Genomic DNA, 24,411 nt, shown 5'->3' on the forward strand with positions numbered 1-24,411 from the left:
TCATTTTTGATTAGCTTGTTAACCTTGACTACCCTGGTGGAAGCTTGGTTGATTTGTTATGGGGGGGATCCTTATTCGTCAAAGTTAAATAGAATTTATATGTTTTGTGGTAATCTAGTGTGATTTTTAAAGGGGTGACTCATATTTTCACTCATAAAAAAATGGGCAAAATTCTCAAAACAGGTAAGATGCCCATCAAAATCAAGTGTGAGAGGAAGTGATGGAATGAATGATTGAGTGGATCCGCTTGAAAGGTAGATTTAAATCTTATACCCCTTCTTCAAATTTAATACCAGAGTATACCTTGTATTAAGGAGAGCACGACAAGTTTATGGTAGGGGATACACAATAAAATCACCCTTGCCTATCCCATTTGGGGTGAGTGGGCTGCCTTACACAGCATGGGGGCTGCCTTACACACCCATGCTGCACAAGTACTCCTTTATATGAGCCGATCCAATCACGTAAACTCTCATAGCTGATTGGTTCAAATGCGTCATTTTCATATGGGGTCGACCCCACCCAGCTTTAGGTGGGGAGCTAGGTTGCCCACCACAGGCTTGTCCAAGGTGAGATTTGTAGAGCTAATGCGCTTTTTCCACACAAAGGCCACACTTGCTCACTCGTGTTCCCCTAGGATGGGCAGGTGGTGTGTAAGCTGCCTTAGGCTAGGTTCAAACTGCCCACCTTGAGCACTAGCCATAGGGGCATTGGGATCAAGTGGCAAAAACTAACTTGCCAAAAAGAGAAAAGACGTTTTCAGACCCATGTTCGTGATGGGTGGCCTTTTCCCCCCATAATCCAGGCCTTCCAGCACTGTTCAATGCGCATTGTGGGTATGGCTTGATCTCAAGACGTGGGAGCATGTAGCCGCTCGATCTAGCCATTCAGACCCTTGTGTTGGTTGTTCTAGAGGCTACACAAATCAAATGTTACGTGCAGTCTGAATGTGTGTATGTGTGTATGAGAGAGAGAGAGAGAGAGAGAGAGAGAGAGAGAGAGAGAGAGGAGGGAGCTCAACTCTTGGTGGTTGCACGTGAGCAGTCTGAACCCCCCCCCCCCCCCCCCCCCCCCCCCCCCCCCCTTATAGTTTAAGGGCTCTCATTGTTAGCTCAACCTTTTGTGCGACTAGGCGGCAGTTGTTGTGTGAGTCATGAGGTTGCGTGGACAATTACATGAATGAGGAGGGGCCGGGGAGCGAGGCCTCTGCAATGTGCATTGCCCTCATCTTTATTTACCATGGGCATAAGGGAGTGGGATCTAAGGCCTCTATTAAAAGCAAGTGCCAACAACAACCCTACACCATATATCTTGGGAGATCTTGTTAGCGAAAATAATCGAGTGCGAAAATAATTGAGTGCTGGCGAAAGTAATCTTGAGGAGCTCGAGATTACTTTTCCCATGCGACATTTCTTACATAAAAAGGGAACGCCATGCCTTATACAAGCAAATGTGCACGGGTGATGTGGTTTTGGGGGGGGGGGGGGGGGGGGGGGGGGGGGGGCTCATTAATAAAGGCCACGAGAAAAGTAGAGGGATCGACGGATGGAGGTTAATCGACCGTTGATCTATTCTAGTGGGGAATTTTTTTTTAGGGTTCCTTGCGTCGCGATGGCTCGTTGAACCCGCGACCTCCCCTTCCACAGTCCCGTGCTCTAACCACCTGTGCTGCCGTGCGTCGATGCACAGTAGGTGCCTCTGCACGTATAAAAACCTGCCCCTTGCTCTACGGAGATCCGACGGCCCAAAACGTGCGCACCGCCGATCACGCATCCCTATCGTCTATCCCTTTACTCGCCTCCCGTGGTCTTTATAGACGAGGGGTTAGATTGCATTTGCCAAAGGATTTGGGCGGGGCGTGATGGCGACATGGCTTCCTATGATTTACTGAGCAAGAAGGCTTCCTCATCTGGACCGACTAGCAAGTCAAACAACACTCACCCCACAAGTTCCACCTCCTTTTCAACGTAGAAAGCGAGCAAAATCGTCTCTCCAGATAACCAAGACTCTAGCTTGCTGGCTCTGTGCAATGTGAATGAGATTACTTTTTCGTGTAATCTCCACCATAGATCTTGATGGGCGCATCTCCCTCGATCAGGCCTTCTGGACAGTCGCTCTCTCTCTCTCTCTCTCTCTCTCTCAGCAGGCCCGTTGCTCTGTGAGTCAGTCCTCACGACTCCGGAGTCCGGGCTCAGGGCTCGAGCTTCGTAAATATTAGTAGTACGGATCAATTGTAATTCTCTCCCACGCCTCTCTTGTTGCTCGCTGTTCGACTTTTTGTTGACGAGGCGTGCTCTAAATCTCACACACACACACACACACACACAGAGAGAGAGAGTCCGGGCTCAGGCCTCTCTCGTTGCTCGCTGTTCGGCTTTTTGTTGACGAGTTATTACTAATATTTCTGTTTAGGAAGCTCGAGCTGCACGTGCTCTAAATCTCCACATACACACACACAGAGAGAGAGAGAGAGAGAGAGAGAGAGAGAGTTGCAGCTACATTCTACGGCCCTTTGGAGACAGCTTCATGGCCTTGACTGAAACAGAGTTTTCATTGCTGCGAGAGCGGATCTACTCAGCAGCAATTGTCGATGGCCATGCTCACAACCTGGTGGATCACCATGCCTCTTCATTCCCCTTCCTACGTGCCTTCACTGAAGCTGACGGCGACGCCGCCCAGTTTGCCCAGCACACTCTTTCATTCAAGGTACCTCACTGCCTTGACATAAGCCAGTTGGGTGGCATCTCTATTTTGTCAGGCTCTTTGATTAGGTGAAGATTAGTAAATCATAGGGCCATAATAAGCTTGTCTACAAGGCAATCATTCAAGGAAGATTTAACTATTGATATGGAGCCTACAAGTGCAGTTATTGGAATTCTACTTTGCAATGCAGCCACATCCCTTGCCAACACCACCGTTACTTTGCCAGTGGTGATGAAGCAGCTAGTCAATCAAGCAACAGATAGGCTGCACATGGAATAACGTTTATCTTTGGCATCACAATACAAGGACTGACACATTGGACGGGAACCTTAAGGTCTGCTGAAGGCTCTCTCTGGCTAATATACAGCCATGACGCTTCATGCAGATGTCATAGAAAAGCTCAGGAGGGCTTCAAGCATCAAACACATCATACATATGAATACATTAGAGGACTTGCTTTCTACACATGATTCCACAATTTGAGTGGGATGTAGTACATAACCGCATGCTTGGGAGCACGATCATTTAATAGAATTGACCCCTTCTCACATAGCTGCTGGCTCCTGAAAGCATAGGATTACTGCTAACTACTGGCTGTGCAGCAGTATAAATGCTTACGGGATGAGACTCTTGGAGCTCGGCATGAAGAAGTGCTTATTCAATATTAGCTCCGATACATACATCTATTCAGGCTAATATGCCAACAAAGACTCTTGGAGCTCGGCATGAAGATGTGCTTATTCAATATTAGCTCCGATATATACATCTATTCAGGCTAATATGCACAACCTCCATTTATGCTCGGGGACTTTCTTGACTAGGCTAGCCATGATTTAAACTACCCACGATGCATATTTATGCTGTGATAGATGACCTACAGGCTCTTTGAGTGAATGTCTTGGGGGAGCCGGGTGTAGCGGTTTGAATGTTATCTGGGATGAGCTGCATATTTCGTTGTATCTATGATACAAGTTAGTACTCAAGTACACAATTGAGGAGAGGTGGCACGTGAGGTAGAAGCCACTTTGGAGGTATACTCTTCTTTCTAGGCTGACCAGCTATCTCTGCAATTTGGTAAGGGTGAAATTTGAGGCCCGGGCATGCAGCCATATAACAGCATTATTGGCGAAAGGGTGTGTGTGCATATATTTGATGAGAGTGTGTACGTCCACTTGGACACTTCATGTGTGTCTCAGGATTGTCTAGTGCATTCTCATGGCTTATGTGCAGTTTTACTTACCTTTGTTATCCTGGTCTCAGTTGCGCTTGCAGTCCCTTATGTCTAGTATTTTAGAGCATTTCTGGCGGACCTCCTCTAGCAAGAGGTGTCCTCGGTTTTTATCTATAGACAAGCTGTGTTCTCCCAAGTGGCTTGGAGGGCTAAATATTTTGGACTTGTGACGGCATGTTCACCAACCGTGGGCTCTCATGGTGACGCATTTGCGTACACATTGTCACGCCGTCTTTTGGTCACTGGCAGCCGACACAGTGGGACGTTATTTTTGGGAAGCTTGAAGGACACTGTCTTGGATGTCCCTTTACTTCTTCTCTCATTGTTGATTGGAAGGTTGTCACTTCGCATTTGGCATGGCATGATAGACAATCCCCTCTGGTAACTTTCTTCGATTGGAGAGCGTGGATTGGAGCAGGGAAGCAAGATTTATAAAAATAAATAAATTGTATGTGTGTGTGTGTGTACAAAGGTGTTTATGAGATTCTTGTCCTCTCTAACTTAAAAGTCTGGCAAGTAGGTCTCCAGATTACACTTCATTTGATCTAACCCAACAACTTCAATGCTAAGTATAGACTGGAATTCAATGTTAACACTAGGCCTTTTCTACTTAGAGCATCTGCAGGAGGATGACAAAATTGTGCATGTTTAAAGCATAGCACTCAAATATATGGCCAACGATCTATCACTCTGATTAGCAATATTGGAGATTTCAATGCTTGATGATTTACATTGAAGTAAAACTCACGTCCATATAATAAATAGCTTCCAAAGTTTTATTGCAAGGAAGCTCTTTATTATATGAAGAGCAATTCTTCTCAGGCTTCAACTCCTTAGATTTATGAACAAGTAGTTTGATTGGGTTTTGGTTCGACTGTAGTCACACCAAAACTCAAAGGCCTCCTCCCAAAAGGTGAGATAGAGACAAGGTGGTTCAGTCATGGCTTCCCTCTTTTCTTTGAAGCTCTTTACATTGGGCAAGCACATAAGACTTGTAATTATGAGGACAATGCATGGCAAGTGTGAAATGGAGTGTGTTAAAAGACCAAACTCAACATATGGGCCTACAAAGCAAAGCCTATGGGAACCATCCGTATGGTATTCTTGATCTCATTGATTATGTTATTAACTACACTCTTGGCTATATAAGCCCGACTTGTTAGTAATGGAATATGAATTTAGTTGTTTCATCCATTGCATTGAATCTTTCTCATTTTACTTACTCTCTCTACTTTTCGACATGGTTTTAGAGCCCATGGTTAGTGTTAAGGTTTTCTAGTGTCATTAGCACTAATCAACATCGATTACATTATTATCTTAACTAGCCCTGTGAAGGGTAATTCTGGACACGCAACTAATCACTGCGTAATTTTGGCTAGGCCCAGACTGTCTCTCTCACACTCTCTCTCTGAGTGTATCCATCAATGCCGAGAGCTTGTCTCCGCCAAATGCTTGAGTGATGTATAGGCTCGTTCGAGCTCCAAAATAGTTATCAAAAAGCTATCTTTTGATGTGTTGCTTAGATGGAGATTTTGAGGGCGGAAATGTCACAATTGTGACACATTCTTTGTCTTTGTATTACCTTCTTCACTTGATTCTTTTGCAGATACGAAGACGTACCAGATCAAAGACCCCTGTTCTCGAAAGGATGCGTCTCTTCGCCCAAGAGTCGCACCTGTTCAGCGAATAACTATGCCTCTTCAACGAATGGCTGCACCTTTACGCCGAAGGGTCACGACTCTACACGACTATTGGCCAGAGTCCTGTCTCTGACCTTGAGGAAGTTTATGTAACGCAGCCTCGCGGTTTTTTCAAGAAAGGACAAGAGGATAAGGTGTGCAAATGTAACAAAGCTTTGTATGGGTTGAAGCAATCTCCTCGTGCTTGGTATGAGAAAGCTGACACTCATTTGGTTAAACGAAGCTTTTGTAACAGTCCAACAGAAAGCACATTGTATGTCAAACGTGAGGGCGATGTACTTCTCATTTTTGTTCTTTATGTGGATGATTTATTGATCACTGATCCCAATGAGGCGCATATTACTGAATTTAAGGCTGATTTGAATGCTACTTTCAGTCTCTTGAGTCTTTGTCTCTAGTTCTAGTTCAGTTTCAGTTTTTATCTAAGTTCAGTTATGAATAAACACACATAGTAAGAGTGTTCTTCACAGTGGTATCAAAGCAAACTTTTTTCCTGGGACCCGAAGGTGGTGAACCTCTCACCCTCGCCGCTACACGCTACCCCTCTCCCCGTGTTGCATGGAAGCAGAAGAAAGATGGAATGCAATTTTTTTTCCGACGATATGAGGTAACATTGGTATTTGTTTATTACTTACTACTACTAACCATATTGTAGCAGTGGTGTGTGTGCCGCATACCCGTGCCGCATACCCGGAAAACCTCGTGCACCTTTGCTTGGGTGGCACCCTTTCGAACCTGCTTCCCTTGCTCGCACCCTTTCCATGCATCGCTGGACTTGCCAGAAGGGTTGAAACGCTGAAATTCTATGCTGGCTGAATGCTGGGCTGAATTGAGCATTTGCATTGGCACCCCTTCCCAGAGCTTCGCACCTCGAAATTTGCGCATCTCAAACCATGCGTTGCTGGGCTGCTGAATCGCTGGGCTTATTTCTGAAAAACACCTTTCGCTGGCTGCCCCTTGTGACCTTTCGCTGGGTTACTTACGTCAAACACATCAACAGCGTAATGTTCTTTTTTTTAACGATCTCAGCCAGCAGATTGTACGCTAGTGAAGTGCCCTCAATTTCAATGATTTACAATGGCCGACCGGCCCCTAAATTAAACCCCATGTGAACACACCTTATAGGTGCAGCTCTTCAACAATTAAAACTTACGTTAATGCCAGTCAACCAGCGATTTAAATTGCAGCACGCTGCTCCTATCCCATCACCCAGCGCTGGCTTTGTGTGTGCATCTCTTGCGTGCGGTACATTTCCCAGCCATGGCCGACGAACTTCTTTCGTACATCTCGTACATCGACGAACTCCCATAAGAGGTTCTTTCGGAAACCAGCCAGCACTTTGTTCCTGAGGTGTCTCTCCCGGAATTAGAACTAGAACCAGAATCTCTCCCAGAACAAGTACCCGAACTTGTTCCCTCATTGGCACATTAGCAGAGAGCCCTCTTCGAGGACTGGTTCCACAACACCCGTTACCCGCTCTAGAGGCCAACCCTATACAGCAGGAATACAGGTTGTATGTGACACATCATCACGCCACAGTTCCAGTTATTTTCTCGAAGCAATCGGCATGGCTGAATCACAAGATGGCAACGACTCTATTCACCCGAGGACCCAATAGTAGTTCTCAAAGAGCAGATGGCCGCACTTTCGACAAGTCTCGCATTAATTCACACTCGCTTGGAGCAGATACAGACGTAAACCACTTCCCGGAGTCATACTACTACTTCTCAAACTATTCATGCTGCTTCTCTGCCTTCTTCTTTTGAAGCTTCAGTGGTCGATCAAGAAGAAACACTCAAACCAAAGGCTTCGGAACTCAAATTTTCTCACCCAAAGCATGGTTTCTCAGAGATAACTAGACACAAAGTACCTTCGTGCGAGCAACAAAAGTCTCAGCATGAATACTCTTGGAAATGTTGTAGTTCTCAGCAACCAACTTCTTATTGGAATCGTTAGTAATAAAAGCAGCAACATGAAGCTTCCAAAGGATCTCATCTTAAAAAGAAATCAGCCATATCAAGATGGGTTCCATATGGTTCAGGCTGAATTCGAACCAATTGTAGGAAGTGCTTCACCAATACTCCCAAGTTGTCAAACGCTCGTTCACATCTCCACAAAATAAGAGAAAGGGACGGCGGTGGTTAGAGCACGAGAAAGAAACTTCGCATCATAACCGACTCCCATTTGCTTTGAGATTATTGTAATTCGCTCCCATGTCCATTAGGACACGCACAACAGGATCGCCAAAGTGTTAGGGGTTCACAACCCTAACAGGTATTAAGTGCAAGAAACATGCAGAATGAAGGAAAACGAGGCAAGACACTGCACATTTAATCACAGAACTGCAGAGTAGATGAAGAAGAAAGGTCATAATGAGGATAAGAAAGTACTGGATTCAGTGTATATTCACCATCACTATTGAACTACAGAGCACTACAAAGCAAGAACAACAGTACGACTACAGGGAGCTGCAGAAACTGCATGGCAGTTACATCCGAAAATTGCTCTATGCCATATGACCATTCGGGTACTTTTAACTACCTAGGCATTAGGCACTTGTGTAAACATGCCTCTAAGGCTTAAAGCTAAGACCTTAGTTAAAGTCTAAAAAGAGAAGTACCCTAAACACATCAGGCACTAACACTCTTGTCCATCAAAGATACTCTATGGTGTACATATTTGGGGGCCCAACTTAGATCATTATAGCAGATTGGTTTTCGCATATGAGGGATGGAGAGATTGTCAATCTCTATGCATAGGTGCAGTTCTATGAGCCACGAACTAAGCTATGGCCTTTTGGCACTCTTGTCACATCAACCATACAATGTGGTGTACAGATATACGGGCCCAACTTAGATCATCACAACAAATCCGGATGCAGGGATGGAGTTTGATGGAGTGACTGTTGATATCTATGATCTCTAGGATGATTAGGGCTAAGGTGTAATATTTTTAGCTAAAGTTAATAGAGTAAAAAGGATTTATGTGCGCACAACTAACTTATGAATTTACTGGTACCAGTTAATAATTCAATAAAGATGGGTAAGTTTTCTGGTGCAATGTGCCATTTGGAAACTTTATTGGTGTTCGGGTAGTATGTAAGTAGAACAATAGCCGAATATAGTGCTAAACGCATTAAGTTAAGCATATGAATAGGATGGTATCCCCAATTTTGTTCAAAAAGTCACTATTCTATATTTTTACTATGGTTGCCCATGAAAGTGGCTGGCCGGACACACTATAAATACGTCTTACCTGGAGCAGGAAACTGATTTTGGAGGGCGTGGAGACAGCAAAGTCAAGCGTGATTCAGATTGGTGAGAAACTCGCCCTTTCTCACTCGTTTCTAAGCCTAAGGTTTAAAACCTTTTAAAATAAGTGACTAGGCCGGTGTGAAGCTAGATAAAGTTCATACAAATTAAAATAAGGCTTAAAAACATAAGTTGTAGCATGGTCTTTAGAAAAAGGCTGGCGTAGATCTTATACTCTCTCTCTCTCTCTCTCTCTCTCGCAGTGCCATCTAGCCTATTTCACTCATGCCTGGCCATAAAAATTGTAGCGCTACCTGTTTAGGGGGACTTTGGCAAAGAAATTGCACTCGCATAAGAAGTCGCCAGTTTGTAACGATTGGTCTCATAGGTCATTTTGGCCTTTTGAAGATGTTAATATATCATTTCATTTCATTTCATCTCTCTCTCTCTCTCTCTCTCTCTCTCTCTCTCTCTCTCTCTCTCTCTCTCTCACAGCTAGAGCAGAGGCTAAGAAACGCACTTGGAGGTGGAGGGCAGCCAACAAAAGCTCGTGTGCGTCCCTCTGTGGATAGCCGCACTCAGGCAAGTGCTCTGTTGGTTGTCCAGATGGTTTTTCAACCTCCAAACAAATTTCAGCCAAGGCGACCTCGTTTCAGCACTCCGTAAGTAGGTTGATAACAGAAGTAGTCCCTCTCGAACAAAAATATATAGAAAGAATCGTCACTAAATGTTTGCTCATAAAGATTCCAGAGCTATTTCTAAGAAGAGATGTCGACACCACAAGAAGAAGACTTTCAAAGGTGGAGACAAGGATGTCAAATTTGCAAGAAGGGTTCCCAATAAAGCTCTTACTTTCATCCACAGATTCAAAATAGCCTTTGCAGAAGGCCACTTCTTGGAACGATCCAAATTGCACCACGCTAATATGTATCTTAAGGATACAACTAGCAAGTGGTGGTTCACGACGATTCTTGAAGGGCGTAAACCTAAAGATTGAAAAGACTTCAAAAAGCATTTCTATGCTTAGTTCCTTCCTCCTAACTTTGAAACATATGTGAAGAAAGAATGGGATTGGCTCTCTCAGAAAGAGCATGAAGTTGTTTCCAATTATGTCGACAAGTTTTGGGAGATACTTCTCAAGGTCACCCCATTCACCAAAGTCTCCGCCGAAGAAAAGATGCGCAATTTTGAAGCTGGACTCCAATTGACCCTCCAAAAAAGTATGAATCTGTACCCTCGAAATACCCTTTAAGTTATGATGCAATCTGCCTTGGTTGCTTGGAATTTGCATTCGAAAGGAACTCGCAAACAAGAGTTTTGTACCTTTCATGCAAAGCAGCAGGCTCTCTTGACCCAGACAGACACCTCTTCTCGAAAGTGACCTTCAGATTAGCCCAAGGGTCAAGAAAAGAAGCCATAGGAAATTAAGAAAAGAAGATTTCTTACTGCCTCTCAAGTGAAGGCTTATATGGAAGAGGACAGATGTTTCTTTTGTGGTGAGAAAGGCCGCAGGAAACCGGATTGCCTACATCTCAAGAAAGATTCTCCACCTTGTGCTTCAAATTGAATCCGGGATGTACAAGCCAACATGAGGAAGGAGAAAGGAAAATGACAACTTTTATAGGGATGAGGGAGCCTTAATGGGAAGAGAGTCGCGATTCTCTTTGATCCAGGCTCGACATACAATTTTATCTCGATGGATATTTCAGGGTCTTTGGGTCTCGCTGGGGATCCCAATTAATTTAGGTTCAACCTTTGAGAGGTTGACCGCAAACTCTACTCCTGTTCAAGGACATTTGAATTCGAAAATCGGCAAGTATGATGAGAGAGAGAGTCTTTCCTAGCTACTCCAATCCAAGCATGAGCATCATTTTGCGAGAGCCTCATTACACGATGTGATCAGCTTTTGCGTGGTCGATATGAGACATTTTGGTCAGCTACATTTGAACCTGGTGGTATCCAGGGAGGGGTATGTATGACTATTGCGGACTCTTGGCAACAGGCTATTGTGGGCAGAGGTATTATTGTGCCTGGCAGGGCTCAGTGGATTACTATGCAGGTTCAGGTTGCCTCTTCGGCTTCCTGAACATCTATGCGCCCAATGTGGCAAGTGCATGTGCAGAGTTTTGGTCGCACATTGTAGAGTCTGTGCCGCATGCAGAGCAATGGTGCATTGGGGGTGACTTCAACATGCTAGAGGACCCCTTTGACAAGATTGGAGGTAGCCATGCTACTATGCATGTGGCTAAGTTGGCAGCTTGGGAGAGGCTATGTATGACATTGAGGGTTTCAGATGTTTGGCAGCACTCTGGCTTTGTTAGGCCTCCAGACAACTTGGCCTTCTCTCGCTTGGACCTGAGAGAGGGAGGAGTGAATCTATCTCTGGATAAATTGCTTCTAGGCTAGTGACCATATCTGTGACTTGGGTGGGTCAGTTTGCACTTTGGCTGGACATCTTTCTCGGACCATGCACCAATGATCCTCAGTGTGACAGATAGACAGAGGAGGGGGAGCACGATGCTACGCATCCCTGAGAGGATCTTGTTGGACTCAGAGCTCAGAGAGCGAGTGGTGGCGCTTTGGATAGAGGACTCGGACACGCAGGACTCCCCTGTTGATAGAGTGGCCTCTGGACTTGCTTAGCTTAGTCGCTTCTTTCTCCAAGAGTCTACGGCTCGCCTGGCTGCAGCGAGGGAGGAGGAGAAGTGTTTCTGATGGGGCGTTGCTTCCTTGCAGAGGATGCTGCAGCACCCATATAGTCCTTGGTTGGAGGAGCAGTTGCAGCAAGCTTGCCAAGAGCTAGCCAGCATAGAAGAGAGGCGCCATGAGTTTGTCTTCCATCGACAGGCGTCTCAGTGGACCCATGTGGGTGACAAGAGTGACCGGGGCGTTCTTTGAGACAGTGGGACCGTGTCATATGGACACCAGTGTCAGCCAGTTGAGGAGACCTGACGGGTTAGTTGCTTCAGAGCTAGAGGATATGCCTGTAGTTGCTATTGACTTTTACCATGACCTGCTATCAGCAGAGCCTCAATCAGAGCGTTAGGATGCATGCAGAGAGCAGGTTTGGGCACAGATGCCTTGTCTTGTGACTGAGGAGACAGGCCAAAGGTTTGAGTTGCCTCTTCAGCTAGAGGAGCTCCATGAGGCCCTCAAAGCACTTCCCCAAGGTAGTTGTCCTGGTGAGGATGGTTCGACTCCCAGTTTTTTCTTGGAGTACTAGGACTTGCTTGGCTCAGACCTTTGCAATGCTTTTCAATACATCATGTACATAGGAGAGATGCCTGACAGGATGAGTGAGGGCTTGATCCACCTCATTTCCAAGGAGGGTGGCTCCTTGGATGAGATTCGGTAGTGGCGGCCCATCACCATCCTCAACTCAGCCTACAAAATTCTAGCCAAGGCTCTGAGTTTGAGGATCTAGCCACTTCTAGAGAGCATTATACATGGGACCCAGACAGGTTTTCTCAAGGAGCGCAGTATCTTTGACAACATCTTCACTTTTTGGGAGGCGTCTGCCCTCGCGCACCTTCAAGGTGAGGATCTGGTGATACTTCTTCTCGATTTTGAGAAGGCTTACGACAGGAACTTCTTGGAGGGCACTTTACGCAGGATGGGTTTCTCAGATGCTTGGATCAGAGGTGTGTCAGCTCTCTATAGACGTACACAGAGTCAGGTGCTTTTGGCGGAGGTAGAGGAGACCGGTTCATGCTCACACACTCGATCAGACAGGGCTGCCCTCTAGCCCCCTTCCTCTTTCTGTTCTATGCTGAGGCGATGAACAGATTCTTGGTTTCACAGCAGCTTGGTCTGTGTGGCTTAGCGCTACCTATTCGGGGCGATGAGCTACTAGATGCTGAGTTTGCCTGCGGCTGTCACGTGACACATCCAACCCTATGTGTCCGTGGACAAGCTACAGCATGACCAAGGTTCAGTTCAGTCAAGTTAGTCTAGAATAGGAAGCGATCTGACACTTTTGTGAGTCTTTCGCAGACCGTGCATGTCTAGACACTTAGATTAGATGCATATCCTCTGGTTGCACACAACATGATCATGAGATTTCCATCAGAACCCATCGGGAGCATTTTTACGGTGCATAGACCTATTTTTTCCTATTTTTGACATTTTTTACTTATTATATTTTAGTGACTTTTGTTGGAAACTGGGTATGGCAAATTAGCAAGTCTAGTATATAAGAAAACCTAGCGCTAGCACTATCTGGCAGAAGAAGAAGGAGAGCAACAAGCACCTGGTGTAGCAGGCCCTCTGGAGAACCTTCTCAGCAAGAACAACCCCCCCCCCCCCTGGGTATGGCAAATTAGCAAGTCTAGTATATAAGAAAACCTAGCGCTAGCACTATCTGGCAGAAGAAGAAGGAGAGCAACAAGCACCTGGTGTAGCAGGCCCTCTGGAGAACCTTCTCAGCAAGAACAACCCCCCCCCCCCCCCCCCCCCCCCCCCCCCCCCTAGCCTGGCCTTTTTCAGCAACAAACCACTCTCGCCATCAGCCCTGCACTTAGCATTTTTCCAGCCCCTGCAAGTGGCGATTCTGCACCAGCAATACAGCCAGCAGCATAGCGTTTTTCAGCAGCGATTCCACAGCAGTTTTACAGCGTTTTCAGCAGCGATTTCACAGCAGTTTGACAACGTTTTCAGCAGCTATCAACGTTTTGCATCCAAATTCAGCGGTTGAAACTGTAAAGTGTAGCGGAATGAATGTTGAACTTTGCTCAAGATGAGTGCTCCGAACTGTTCTCAAGGTTTCCTTTTACTTACGGAAGGGAGAGCCTTCCGTTCCTTTAATGAGAGAGTGCAATGGACACAAACAAAGTGGATGAACACTGTGAATGAAGGTGCATGAGACTGAGAGGTAGAGAGAGAAGAGAATACGACACGAGAGACGTTGTAAAACCCTCCTCCGAAGGCCCCACTCTCTATGGCGAGAGCGGTCTACTATTGATTGCACAAATCTCTACAATGCTTGGACTTGCCGACGATGTCGACGACGATGAGATAGGCTAAAATCTGAAAACTCTAAGGATTGAAATATGCAAATCTTGTATTTGCTGAATTCTACTCTATGTCGGGGACGATGTCGATGGCGACGGTGCGACGATGACGCACTGAAAACGCAGATGCTGAAATCTGCGTTTTTCGGGCTGAAACTGCAAACTTCGATGGATCCCACCGTGCGGCGAGGAACTGCTGCAGGAAGGTGAGATCTGCGAGGTTTGGGGGTTCTACTGCGGGTTCCTGATGGTCTTGTCGCGCCGGAATTGCAAAAACGCTGAGTGTTTATGCTGCTCAAAAAACGCTAGGCTGAAAATTGTCTTCCTGCTATGGAAACTGCTAATGCTAGGGGTTCTGCTGTGTCGTGATGACACCGGGCTGATTTGTTGAACAAAACGCCAGGGTTGGTCTACGACGCAAAAACGCTAGTGTAGTTGTTGTGAGGCAAAAACGCTAGGCCTTGTTGGGGGTTGATCTTGCTGAGAAGTTGCCTGTTGAGCAATGCTCCTGCTGCCTCTTTTGCCAGAAAGTGCCCGCGCTAGGTTTGCTTATATACAAACTTAGCAAAATTGCCCTACCTACTTTCCAACAAAAGTCACTTAATAAATAAGTGAAAAATGTCAAAAATAGGGAAAATAGGTTTAATGCACGGGAAAATTCGCCTGAAGGATTTTGATGGATTCTGATGGGAATGCTTATGATCATGCTGTGTGTAACCAGAGGATATGCATCTAATCTAAGTGTCTGGACATGCACGGTCTGCGAACAGACTCACAAAAGTGCCAGATCACTTCCTATTCTAGACTGACTTGACTGAACTGAACCCTGGTCATGCTGTAGCTTGTCCACGGACACATAGGGTTGGATGTGTCACGTGACATCCCCTCCTTTTGAAAGTGAGGTACTGCTACCGAACGGTATGGCGTCGAGGGAGATCGCCAATAGCATCCGGAATCCTGGAAGGGACTCTTCGCCGGCCCACTCTGATGTGTGGGTCGTGCGGTACTTGAACTTCATAAAGGTCTGCAATGCTTGCTTCTTTGGGCCGCGCCGACAGCGACACAGAGTCTTTTGTGGCTCCTTCGATGCTTCAACTTCGTCTAGAAGCATTCTTCAAGAATCTCCATGCTGAAAATTCTTGAAACCACTTCCAACACAAAAACAGGAACATACTTATTTCATGTAAAGTGATTGGAAAAAATCTTGTCTTCGTCAAAGACTCTGCATGCAATGCAGATGAACAAAGAGACGGAGTGTCAAACCGTTCACCACACACACACACAATCAATGAGATCGAATCATTCTCTTCTGATCTAAAGCAATGAACTGTGGCAATTCACAACGGAAATGCCCATGCTTGGTGATCATACTTTCATGTGCTCTTTCTACAACTGTGTCGTGCCAAGGAAGAGACATGAAATGTGACTTCCTTGAATGCATACTTTTCAGCTTTTCATGAACAATCCGCATACATTCGTGCTCATTCATGAGTGAAACGTGCTCAACGTACAATATGTCATGCCTAGGAAAAGGGATCACATAAAGATGCTGACTAAAATACACGAAACGATCACGAATGAAACACTCATACAATGCGTGCTGACGAATCATTCGAACACATAGTACTTCCTGTAAGGGTTCTTTGGACCTAGGCTCGAGAGCCAAGATCGCTTCTTCCTGAGGGGGTTCTTGGGACCTAAGCTCGAGAGCCAAGATCGGTTCTTCGTGGTTGATCGAATTTGCAATGAGGTTAGCTTCACTAGAAACAATATCAACTACCCCATCATTCTTGTGAACAATCACATTGTGGTCATACAAATCATCATGCTCGTGAGAAATCACATCTTGGTCATGCAATCATCATGCTTGTCATTATCTCATTATCATTCAAATCATCATGCAAATCCTGTGTATCATGCTTTGGAGAAGAAGAGACTGAGAGTCTCCTTTTCCCGAATCTCTTGCATCTGTGTCTGCACTTGAGAAAAGAGTCGCAACATCTCTTGCATTCTTGCTTTGTTCTCGTGCTCGTGCTCACGCTCTATGGCTTCCATTTTTGCGTTGTATTCACGATCTATGGCTGCCATACTTTCTTCGTAGGCCTTTCTTTCTGCTTCTCTTGCTTCGCGTTCGAACTTGTTGTCCATAAACAACTGGGTCAACTCCTTCATAGGAGTTAGTGCAATCCTTGGCGTAGGTGGAAAAGGGGGAGGGTCTGAAAAACCTCATGGTGGGGAAAATTCTTCTTCGCCTCTCTCATGCTCATCACCTCCAAGCGAAGTATCCATTCCGCTTCGAGTGATGACCATCCACTGAAGTCTTGGGTTCTTGTGGGTTCTTGTGGTCTTGGGTTCTTGAGGGTCTTGAGGTTCTTGGGTTCTTGAGGGTCTTCTTTTGCTTGCAATCTGTGTTAGAGAAGGATCTTCTCTTCACCCGAGTTCTGCTCTTTTCCGCGGGCGCACCCCTTGGCGGCCTTGCGCTCACACCAAGGTTGCTTTTTCCCACCTCCGTCGATTGGCCGGCTGCTAAGTGCACGGTCCGCTCTCAATGAGTGAAAAGAGGCACAAGGGGAGGCTGGACAAGCCCTTCTTTCTTGGGTTTCCTGTCACTCTTCAAAAACACGATTAGGAATCGACACGTCCAAGTGAACTTGGGTTCGTGCGACCTCAACAATCAAAAAAAAATTCTGTGGTTCTTCCTTGAGTGATATAGAACACTGCCAAAGCTTTGATACCAATGTTAGGTGCAGCGGAATGAATGTTGAACTTTGCTCAAGATGAGTGCTCCCGAACTGTGCTCAAGGTTTCCTTTTACTTACGGAAGGGAGAGCCTTCCGTTCCTTTAGTGAGAGAGTGTAATGGACACAAACAAAGTGGATGAACACTATGAATGAAGGTGCATGAGACTGAGAGATAGAGAGAGAAGAATACGACACCAGAGACGTTGTAAAACCCTCCTCCGAAGGCCCCACTCTCAATGGCGAGAGCGGTCTACTATCGATTGCACAAATCTCTACAATGCTTGGACTTGCCAACGATGTCGACAACGATGAGGACGACGACGAGACGGGCTAAAATCTGAAAACTCTAAGGGCTGAAATCTGCAAATCTTGTATCTGCTGAATTCTACTCTATGTCGGGGACGATGTCGATGGCGACGGTGCGACGATGACGTGCTGAAAACGCAGATGCTGAAATCTGCGTTTTCCGGGCTGAAACTGCAAACTTCGATGGATCCCACCGTGCGGCGAGGAACTGCTGCAGGAAGGTGAGATCTGCGAGGTTTGGGGGTTCTACTGCGGGTACGGAATGCTGAAAACGTTTGGGTTCTTGATGGTCTTGTCGCGTCGGAACTGCAAAAACGCTGAGTGTTTATGCTGCTCAAAAAACGCTAGGCTGAAAATTGTCTTCCTGCTATGGAAACTGCTAATGCTAGGGGTTCTACTGTGTCGTGATGACGCCGGGCTGATTTGCTGAACAAAACGCCAGGGCTGGTCTACGATGCAAAAACGCTAGTGTAGCTGCTGTGAGGCAAAAACGGTAGGCCTTGCTGGGGGTTGATCTTGCTGAGAAGTTGCCTGTTGAGCAATGCTCCTGCTGCCTCTTTTGCCAGAAAGTGCCCGCGCTAGGTTTGCTTATATACAAACTTAGCAAAATTGACCTACCTACTTTCCAACAAAAGTCACTTAATAAATAAGTGGAAAATGTCAAAAATAGGGAAAATAGGTTTAATGCACGGGAAAATTCGCCTGAAGGATTTTGATGGATTCTGATGGGAATGCTTATGATCATGCTGTGTGCACCAGAGGATATGCATCTAATCTAAGTGTCTGGACATGCACGGTCTGCGAACAGACTCACAAAAGTGCCAGATCACTTTCTATTCTACCTAGTTCTCAACAAAAGTCATTAAAAAATAATAAGTGAAAAATGGTTGAAATGGGGAAAATAGGTCTGTGCACTGTAAAAATGCTCCTGATGGGTTCTGACTGTAATCTGATGATCATGCTGTGTGCAACCAGAGGATATGCATCTACTCTAAGTGTCTGGACATGCACGGTCTGCGAACAGACTCACAAAAGTGCCAAAACACTTCCTAGACTAGCGTAACTGAACTGAACTGAACCCATGTCATGAAGTAGCTTGTCCACGTACACTTAGGGTTAGATGTGCATGTGACAGAAACGCGGAAATTTGTACAATCTGCCACGTCAACATGTAACCGCAAAACATGGAAATCCTTACTGCTGCCAGCCTGTCCGTACAGCTCTTTGCCAGTGCGAATCATGGGGTCCGTACTGTTGTCCGTGTGTGTGTTGGGGCAGAACTGCCATGTCATCAATTTGTGACATGCAGCGATACATGTTCGCTGTGTTTGGAAGCATTACCTTCTTGGAGAAGACTTTATAATTATGACAGATCATCAAAGCCTCAAATATTTTCTCTCCCAATGTAAGTTGTCCGAGAAACAGATGTGATGGGCCAATTTTCTCTCTATGTTGCACTCCGAGATCTTACGCACTTTTGGAAGGAAAAATGTAGTTGCAGATGCTTGTTCTTGACGGCCTCAAGTAAACACTACAATGAGCATACATCGTTAGGAATTAGAATCTCTTCTTGAGATGTATCCTGACGATTCCGGCTTTGGCAAAATCTGGTAGTAGCTACAAACTGGTAATGAAATTTTCCCTTACTCTATCAAGGATGGATATCTCTATTTTCATGAGGCTCTCTGTGTAGCACGTCTACTTAGAACCAAAGTAATGGATAAAGCACATGCTTGTCCTTATGCGGGACATAGAGGTATAACATCCACAACACAAGCATTAGAAAGATTTTTCTATTGGCCAACGTTACGAGTCGACATATAAATATGTCAAAGATTGTGTACCATGCCAAAAGCCTAATTATGACTTCCGTTTTTTCGATTTAATGCTTCTTTTAGTGCTAGGCTTCATTATGGCTGAGTCTGCCCTTGATCTCCTGAGTCATGACAGAAACTCAGTACGCTGAACTTTGTGTTGATGTATGCTCATGTGTGTGTCCGTATGGTGTGTGTCCGTATGGTGTGTGTTGTGTTTGGGAGCATATGTTAGTACCTAGTTCTACACCCACTATTGGGCACTGACGACGTTAGTGGGGATGTCGTGGTATTTAGTCAATGCTATGCATGATGGAGCTGATGGTTATATTGTCTTGTGGGTGACTACCATGGGTCTATACCTTGCACTTTCCTTTAAGGGTGAATCTGGGCTTATCCTGGATTCATCTAGGTATATATATATATTGTCATGGATTTTATAATGAATTTTCCACGAACTCCAAATGGAATTGATGCAATTATTGATAGATTCAGTAAGCAAGCCCATTTCATTCTAGTAACAGTAAGGAAGATCATTATAGCTGATCACATGGCAAATATCTTTGTGGCATAGATTTTGAAACAACATGGAATGCCCAAAATGATAATAAGTGATTGCGATTTGTGAATGGCTAGTAATTTTTTTACCCCAAGAAAAAGATCCTTCCATTAGTTAAGAATACTCTCGAAAGGGCTACAACCAGCCTTTGCTATAGAGGACTACATCAAAACGTGGGGAAACTCTCCGAATGAAAATACAAGATATGTACAGTCAGGGCTAAATCATGAGATGGGAGGAGGAAATAGCCACACTGGTGGCCGGTAGTCCCATCTCGGCATTCCATGGACCATGGTGAAGAAGGGCCCAGGGCGCCAAAGTCGTAGGAAGGCCTCGTGATGCTCCGCATGCCGTGAGAGCTGCCCTGAAATTTCTCAAACTAACCTCAGAGTGTATGGATCAGCTCCAGCCAAATATTTCAAACAGTCTTTGCCGATGGGACAAGACGAGCCTTGAAAATGCGGAAGAAGCAGGCCCGCCAGATGAACCAAAGTGTCAGGCCGTAGATGAGCTCCCAACACCTCTCTCTATCACTGCCCCATTCCTGGAGGATGAGCTCTGTGGCAGGCTGGAGTGTAGGCCGACCCGCTTGAATCACCATCATCCTGCTGATGAAAGCCATCTCAAATTGAAGCGCTGGGCCCGTGAGTGTGGACGAGGATGCAGCACCCCAAGTGTATCGGCAGGCTGTGGAAAGTGTTGGCATCAGCCGAAGAATCCGAAGTCAAAACTGTTTTGCCATGAGGTAGTCCCATAGATAGTGACACTGAGTTCCAATGGGTGGCCACAAGTTGCACATGCTACCGAGATTCCGAGAAGCCACTGCGTACCTACCAACTCCCAACTGCAGTAGCTCTATGCACCACTAGCCACTGAAACATGGTATCTCTCCTTCCTAGGACACCTCATGCTGGTACGCACAGATGTTATCATGGTTTCAGATACATGGCTTCAACATGGACAACTTGCCTCCCTTCCAATACTCCCTTGATGCACCATCGTTGTCCCTTACACACATGGAGATTACTAGACTCATTCGCCAGGATCTGACCAAGTTGGACACCAGGAGGACATGGATAGAGCCGACACAGGAGTTGGGCACGAAGATAGCTTTCTATAGAGAGAATCTTCTCCAACTCACAGGGGATGGGTTTGTGATTCGACCCAGCTATATGGATACACATCTATCTCATGGGTTACGGTGTGCCATTGGTCAGATACGCACATCTTCACATTAGCTTGAGATCGAGACTGGTAGATTCAGAGGGATACCAACAGCTAACAGGATATGCCGCCTATGCCATACAGAGCCAGAGACGGAGATGCATTATATGTGTCAGTGCACAATGTATTACGAGATACGGGGTCGCTTCCACTCATAGTAGTCTCGTACGGTCCCGTACGTTTTGTACGCGTACGATGATGTGCGGTACTAAACGAACTAAAAAAAATTATGATGTACGATGACGTTATGTACGTTCAAATTTAAAAAAACAAATAATTCTCAAGTCTAAGGGCCTAAGGCTTAGGCCTTAATACTTACTTATAGAAACTTGACATTTGTATAGATTACAAGTTAGTAGTTACAATACTACATAGTACATAGTACAATTTAAAGAGTCAAGACTCAAAGACTAAAGAGAATGAGCATTACATAAACCAAAATGATCATTGAAATTTGATAAGTAGAGACCAAGTGGCAAGGGCTACAAAGTACTCAAAAAGTGGCAAGGGATACAAAAAAGTGGGGGCACCAAGTGGCAAGGGCTACAAAGTACTCAAAAAGTGGCACACCATAATAGAGAGACTAAATAGTAAAGTCACTAGTCACCAGTGCTCTCATCATCTTCGTCATCTTCCTCTTCTGAGCCTTGCTCATCAACATCATCCTCTTCCTCACAAGAGTCGAAGGATGATGGCTCATAATCTCCATCACTAATGAGGTTGCCTTCATCATCATTCTCTGGCTCTCGAGGCTCTCTATCCTCGGAAGTGATGGCCGCCGCACAAGAGCCGCTTCCGGAGCCTCGCTGCGCATAGGTCCTAGGAGCCTCCGTGGGTGTTGTTGATGCTTTGCCTCTACCTCTTGTAGCCCTGGCACCTCTGCCTCTTGTAGCCGATGTAACTCCATGGATGACGACCTTCTTGCGTGATCGTGTGCGAGAAACCCGGTGATCAATCTCCTCAAGCTCCAAGTAGAGCTCACGAAAAATCATTTGCTCCTCAGGGTCTTGCTCTTTATTGACACTCTTTAGAGTGTCAATCGTAAGTGTGAGCTCATCCACGTTGACCTATTTGACATTTACAACATTGGACAATGAAAACATAATTAGTATATTCAAACTAATTAAAGACTTGACTCTAGAGTATAGAAAATGGAGTGAGTAGTGATTATAATTTATAATTTATACTTGTCGAGCCATAGGCATCTCATGCATAGAGCGCAACATGCGTAAATTGGAGCGACAATAGATAAGTCGCTCTAATTGCTTCGTTGAGAGCTTGTTTCGGATTTTGGTGTGGATGAGGGAGTATGCGGACCAATTACGCTCACATGCTCCCGATGAGCAATCCTAAAACACATCAAGAGAGGCATAAGCTATAAGAGACTATAGTTGAAGAGATTAAGCATAAAATGTAAAAGGTTGAGGCTTGTCGCTTACTTGGCCAAGAACCCTCAAAGCAAGTCGTTTGAGAGTAGGCAATTGATAGCCAAAGCTCTCCCACCAAAATAAAGGCTTCACCAAGGATTGCCGCTTCCAACACAAGTTGGAAGTAAATGCGGTGCCTCGTTGGTCACTATAGTTGATTACCTCTTGGAGAAATGCTCCAATGTCCTCTTCTTTTAGCACCTTAAAGAGGTAATTGTTGCGCTCCTCAATAAGCTCTTGATTTGCAAAGAGTTCGGGCTTCTTGTAAGCCGGATGCAAGAGAGCCGCAAAGTAATGGATAGGTCTCTTCATCCAATCCCACCGCTTTGTGATTAGGAGGAGAATGTCGTCTCTCTTGGGAGAGTCCTCGAGGTAATCACTACAAGAAGAGAGAGGAAATGTACTAAGTAGAGAAAAAAGCATGTAGAATTTAAATATATAGAGAATGATATATGTAATAATAAATATGTAGTTATACCGTGTTCCATCGGGAGCCCCATCTAGGATTGTAGACTTCTCAATCTCCTTGTAAGCTTCCTCCATGAAGTGCCATAGAAGCCCAATAGTTGCCCCTTCCATGTCGGTCATGCGGAGAGCCTTGTACAAGGGCAAGATCGCAACGACAAGACCCTTAATTTCTTGCCAAAACTCCTCCCGCAAGCAAAGCCGTTGGATGGCTTTTGCATCTTGTTGGGAAGCGGCGGACTCTCCATTCATCCACTCCTTAAACTCATCGGAGACCATGGTCTTTTGTATTTTGTTTTGCACATCATAGAGCCGCTCTAGAAGTAGCCACATGGCGGCAAAGCGAGTGGCCGATGGCTTCTTCAACTCAAGGTCGGAGTAGGTGCAGTAAATGGCAAGCACCCTCACTTTGCCGTTGATGAAATTGATGATGGAGAGTGCTTGGTTGAGGATATCTTTCACCCAACCTAGCTCCCCTATGTCTTCAAAGAGAAGGTCAAGGCAATGAGAGGCACATGGAGTCCATACTATGGATGGAAATTCCTTCTCTAGCCTCTTACTCATTGCCTTGCAATTTGAAGCATTGTCGGTAATCACTTGCACGACATGCTCCGCACCAACCTACACAAGAGGCATTTGTGACAAGAAGAGTTAAAACTTAAAAATTAAAACATAGGACTCATTGGCAATTGCTCAAGACATAAAGGCTCGATTTACGGTTTTACCTCAAGAATGGCTTGGCGGATGTGCTTCCAAATGAATGCCCCGGTCACTTTCTTCCCTCTCGAACCCGCATCCACCGCCCGTAAGAAGTACGTGCCAAGAGGACAAGAAACAAGAATGTTGATGATGCCCCTCTTCTTGCGATCGCTCCATCCGTCGGAGAGGATAGAGCATCCATACTTTGCCCAACCCGCACGTACGGGCTCAAGTGACTTGTCAATCCTTGCCCTCTCTTCATCAAGCTTCTTTGTTCTCATGTCATGGTATGACACACCCGTCCACCCTTCGCATGGACCAACCGCCGCAATTGCTATGATCATCCTCTTCCATCGCTCCAACCGAAGAATGTTGAAGGAGAGATTGCATTCAATCACCGTGCGGGCAATCTCTATTTCCGCGATTCTTTGTCTCTACTTGAGGAAAGACAAGGGGCCGGAGCATCCACCCACCGATTTCGCAAGAGAAGTTTGCTTTGCCATCTTCGGAGGCCGGCCACCATCACTTGAAGACCCCTTGGACTTCTTGGACTTCTTGGAGGAGGCACTACCATCACATGAGGCCGCGGTGGCACCGGTAGCCATGGACATAGTTGGAGAGGCCTCTTCCTCCGAATCGGAGCTATCAACATCCGGCGACATGAACTCATCCGAGGTGACTCTACCCTTGCGTGTCTTCAATGGAAGATACTTTCTCTTGCATTCCGCAAGGATATCTTCGGGGATATTAGGACATGGCCCCGCTTGTCCTCCCATCTTTGTCAAGTGGATGATGAGACGAGTGACGGAAGAGGTCATAGCTTTTGGGCAATATTTGCACCACCACTTGCAAGAGTTTTGCTTGCCCCCCACCCGCTCAAAATATCGGCAATGCTTCTCAAAGGCTTCATGAAGAGGAGGCGGCATTATGTAGTATGTAGCTAGTAGCTACTAGTATGATGTATGATGTATCAATAGATTAGAGAGAGAGAGAGAGAGAGAGAGAGAGAGAGAGAGAGAGAGAGAGAGAGAGAGAGAGAGAGAGAGAGAGAGACCCAAGGAAGCTTGAAGGAGAGACCCGTCACGGTGTCACCCAAGGGAGCTTGAAGGAGAGAGATGGTAGACCCAATGGAGACTCGAGAGCTTGAGAGCTTGAAGCTTCAATGGAAGCACATGGAGATGAGAGGGTAGAGCATTGAGAGGCTTAGGGCTAAAGCTTGTAGCTTGTAGTTGTAGGTTGTGTTGGATAACAAAGGGGAAGGGTTGCTTAAATAGGAGAGGAA

The 24,411-nt window shown here is 45.6% G+C and overlaps 2 protein-coding genes across 2 annotated transcripts in view; one reads left to right on the forward strand and one right to left on the reverse strand.

Annotated features, from left to right (window-relative positions):
* Positions 1 to 2,229: 2,229 nt before the first annotated feature.
* The window catches only part of NODGS (nodulin/glutamine synthase-like protein), a 139,257-nt gene continuing 117,075 nt past the window's right edge, over positions 2,230 to 24,411 (forward strand). Inside the window, exon 1 of the mRNA XM_086486314.1 lies at positions 2,230 to 2,706. Coding sequence (XP_086342440.1) covers positions 2,527 to 2,706 — 180 coding nt within the window. The 5' untranslated portion in view covers positions 2,230 to 2,526. The remainder of the gene's footprint in view (positions 2,707 to 24,411) is intronic.
* Positions 21,138 to 23,583, reverse strand: LOC147462958 (uncharacterized). Its single transcript, XM_086482957.1, has 4 exons — positions 22,444 to 23,583; positions 21,978 to 22,344; positions 21,726 to 21,887; positions 21,138 to 21,605 (listed from the first exon to the last, which is right to left on the reverse strand). Exons 1-4 carry the CDS (start codon positions 22,992 to 22,994, stop codon positions 21,138 to 21,140), a joined length of 1,548 nt encoding a protein of 515 aa, XP_086339083.1. The 5' UTR covers positions 22,995 to 23,583.

The sequence above is a fragment of the Adiantum capillus-veneris genome, chromosome 2, assembly GCF_014529385.1.
Source record: "Adiantum capillus-veneris isolate H3 chromosome 2, ASM1452938v2, whole genome shotgun sequence".
NCBI lineage: Eukaryota > Viridiplantae > Streptophyta > Polypodiopsida > Polypodiales > Pteridaceae > Adiantum > Adiantum capillus-veneris.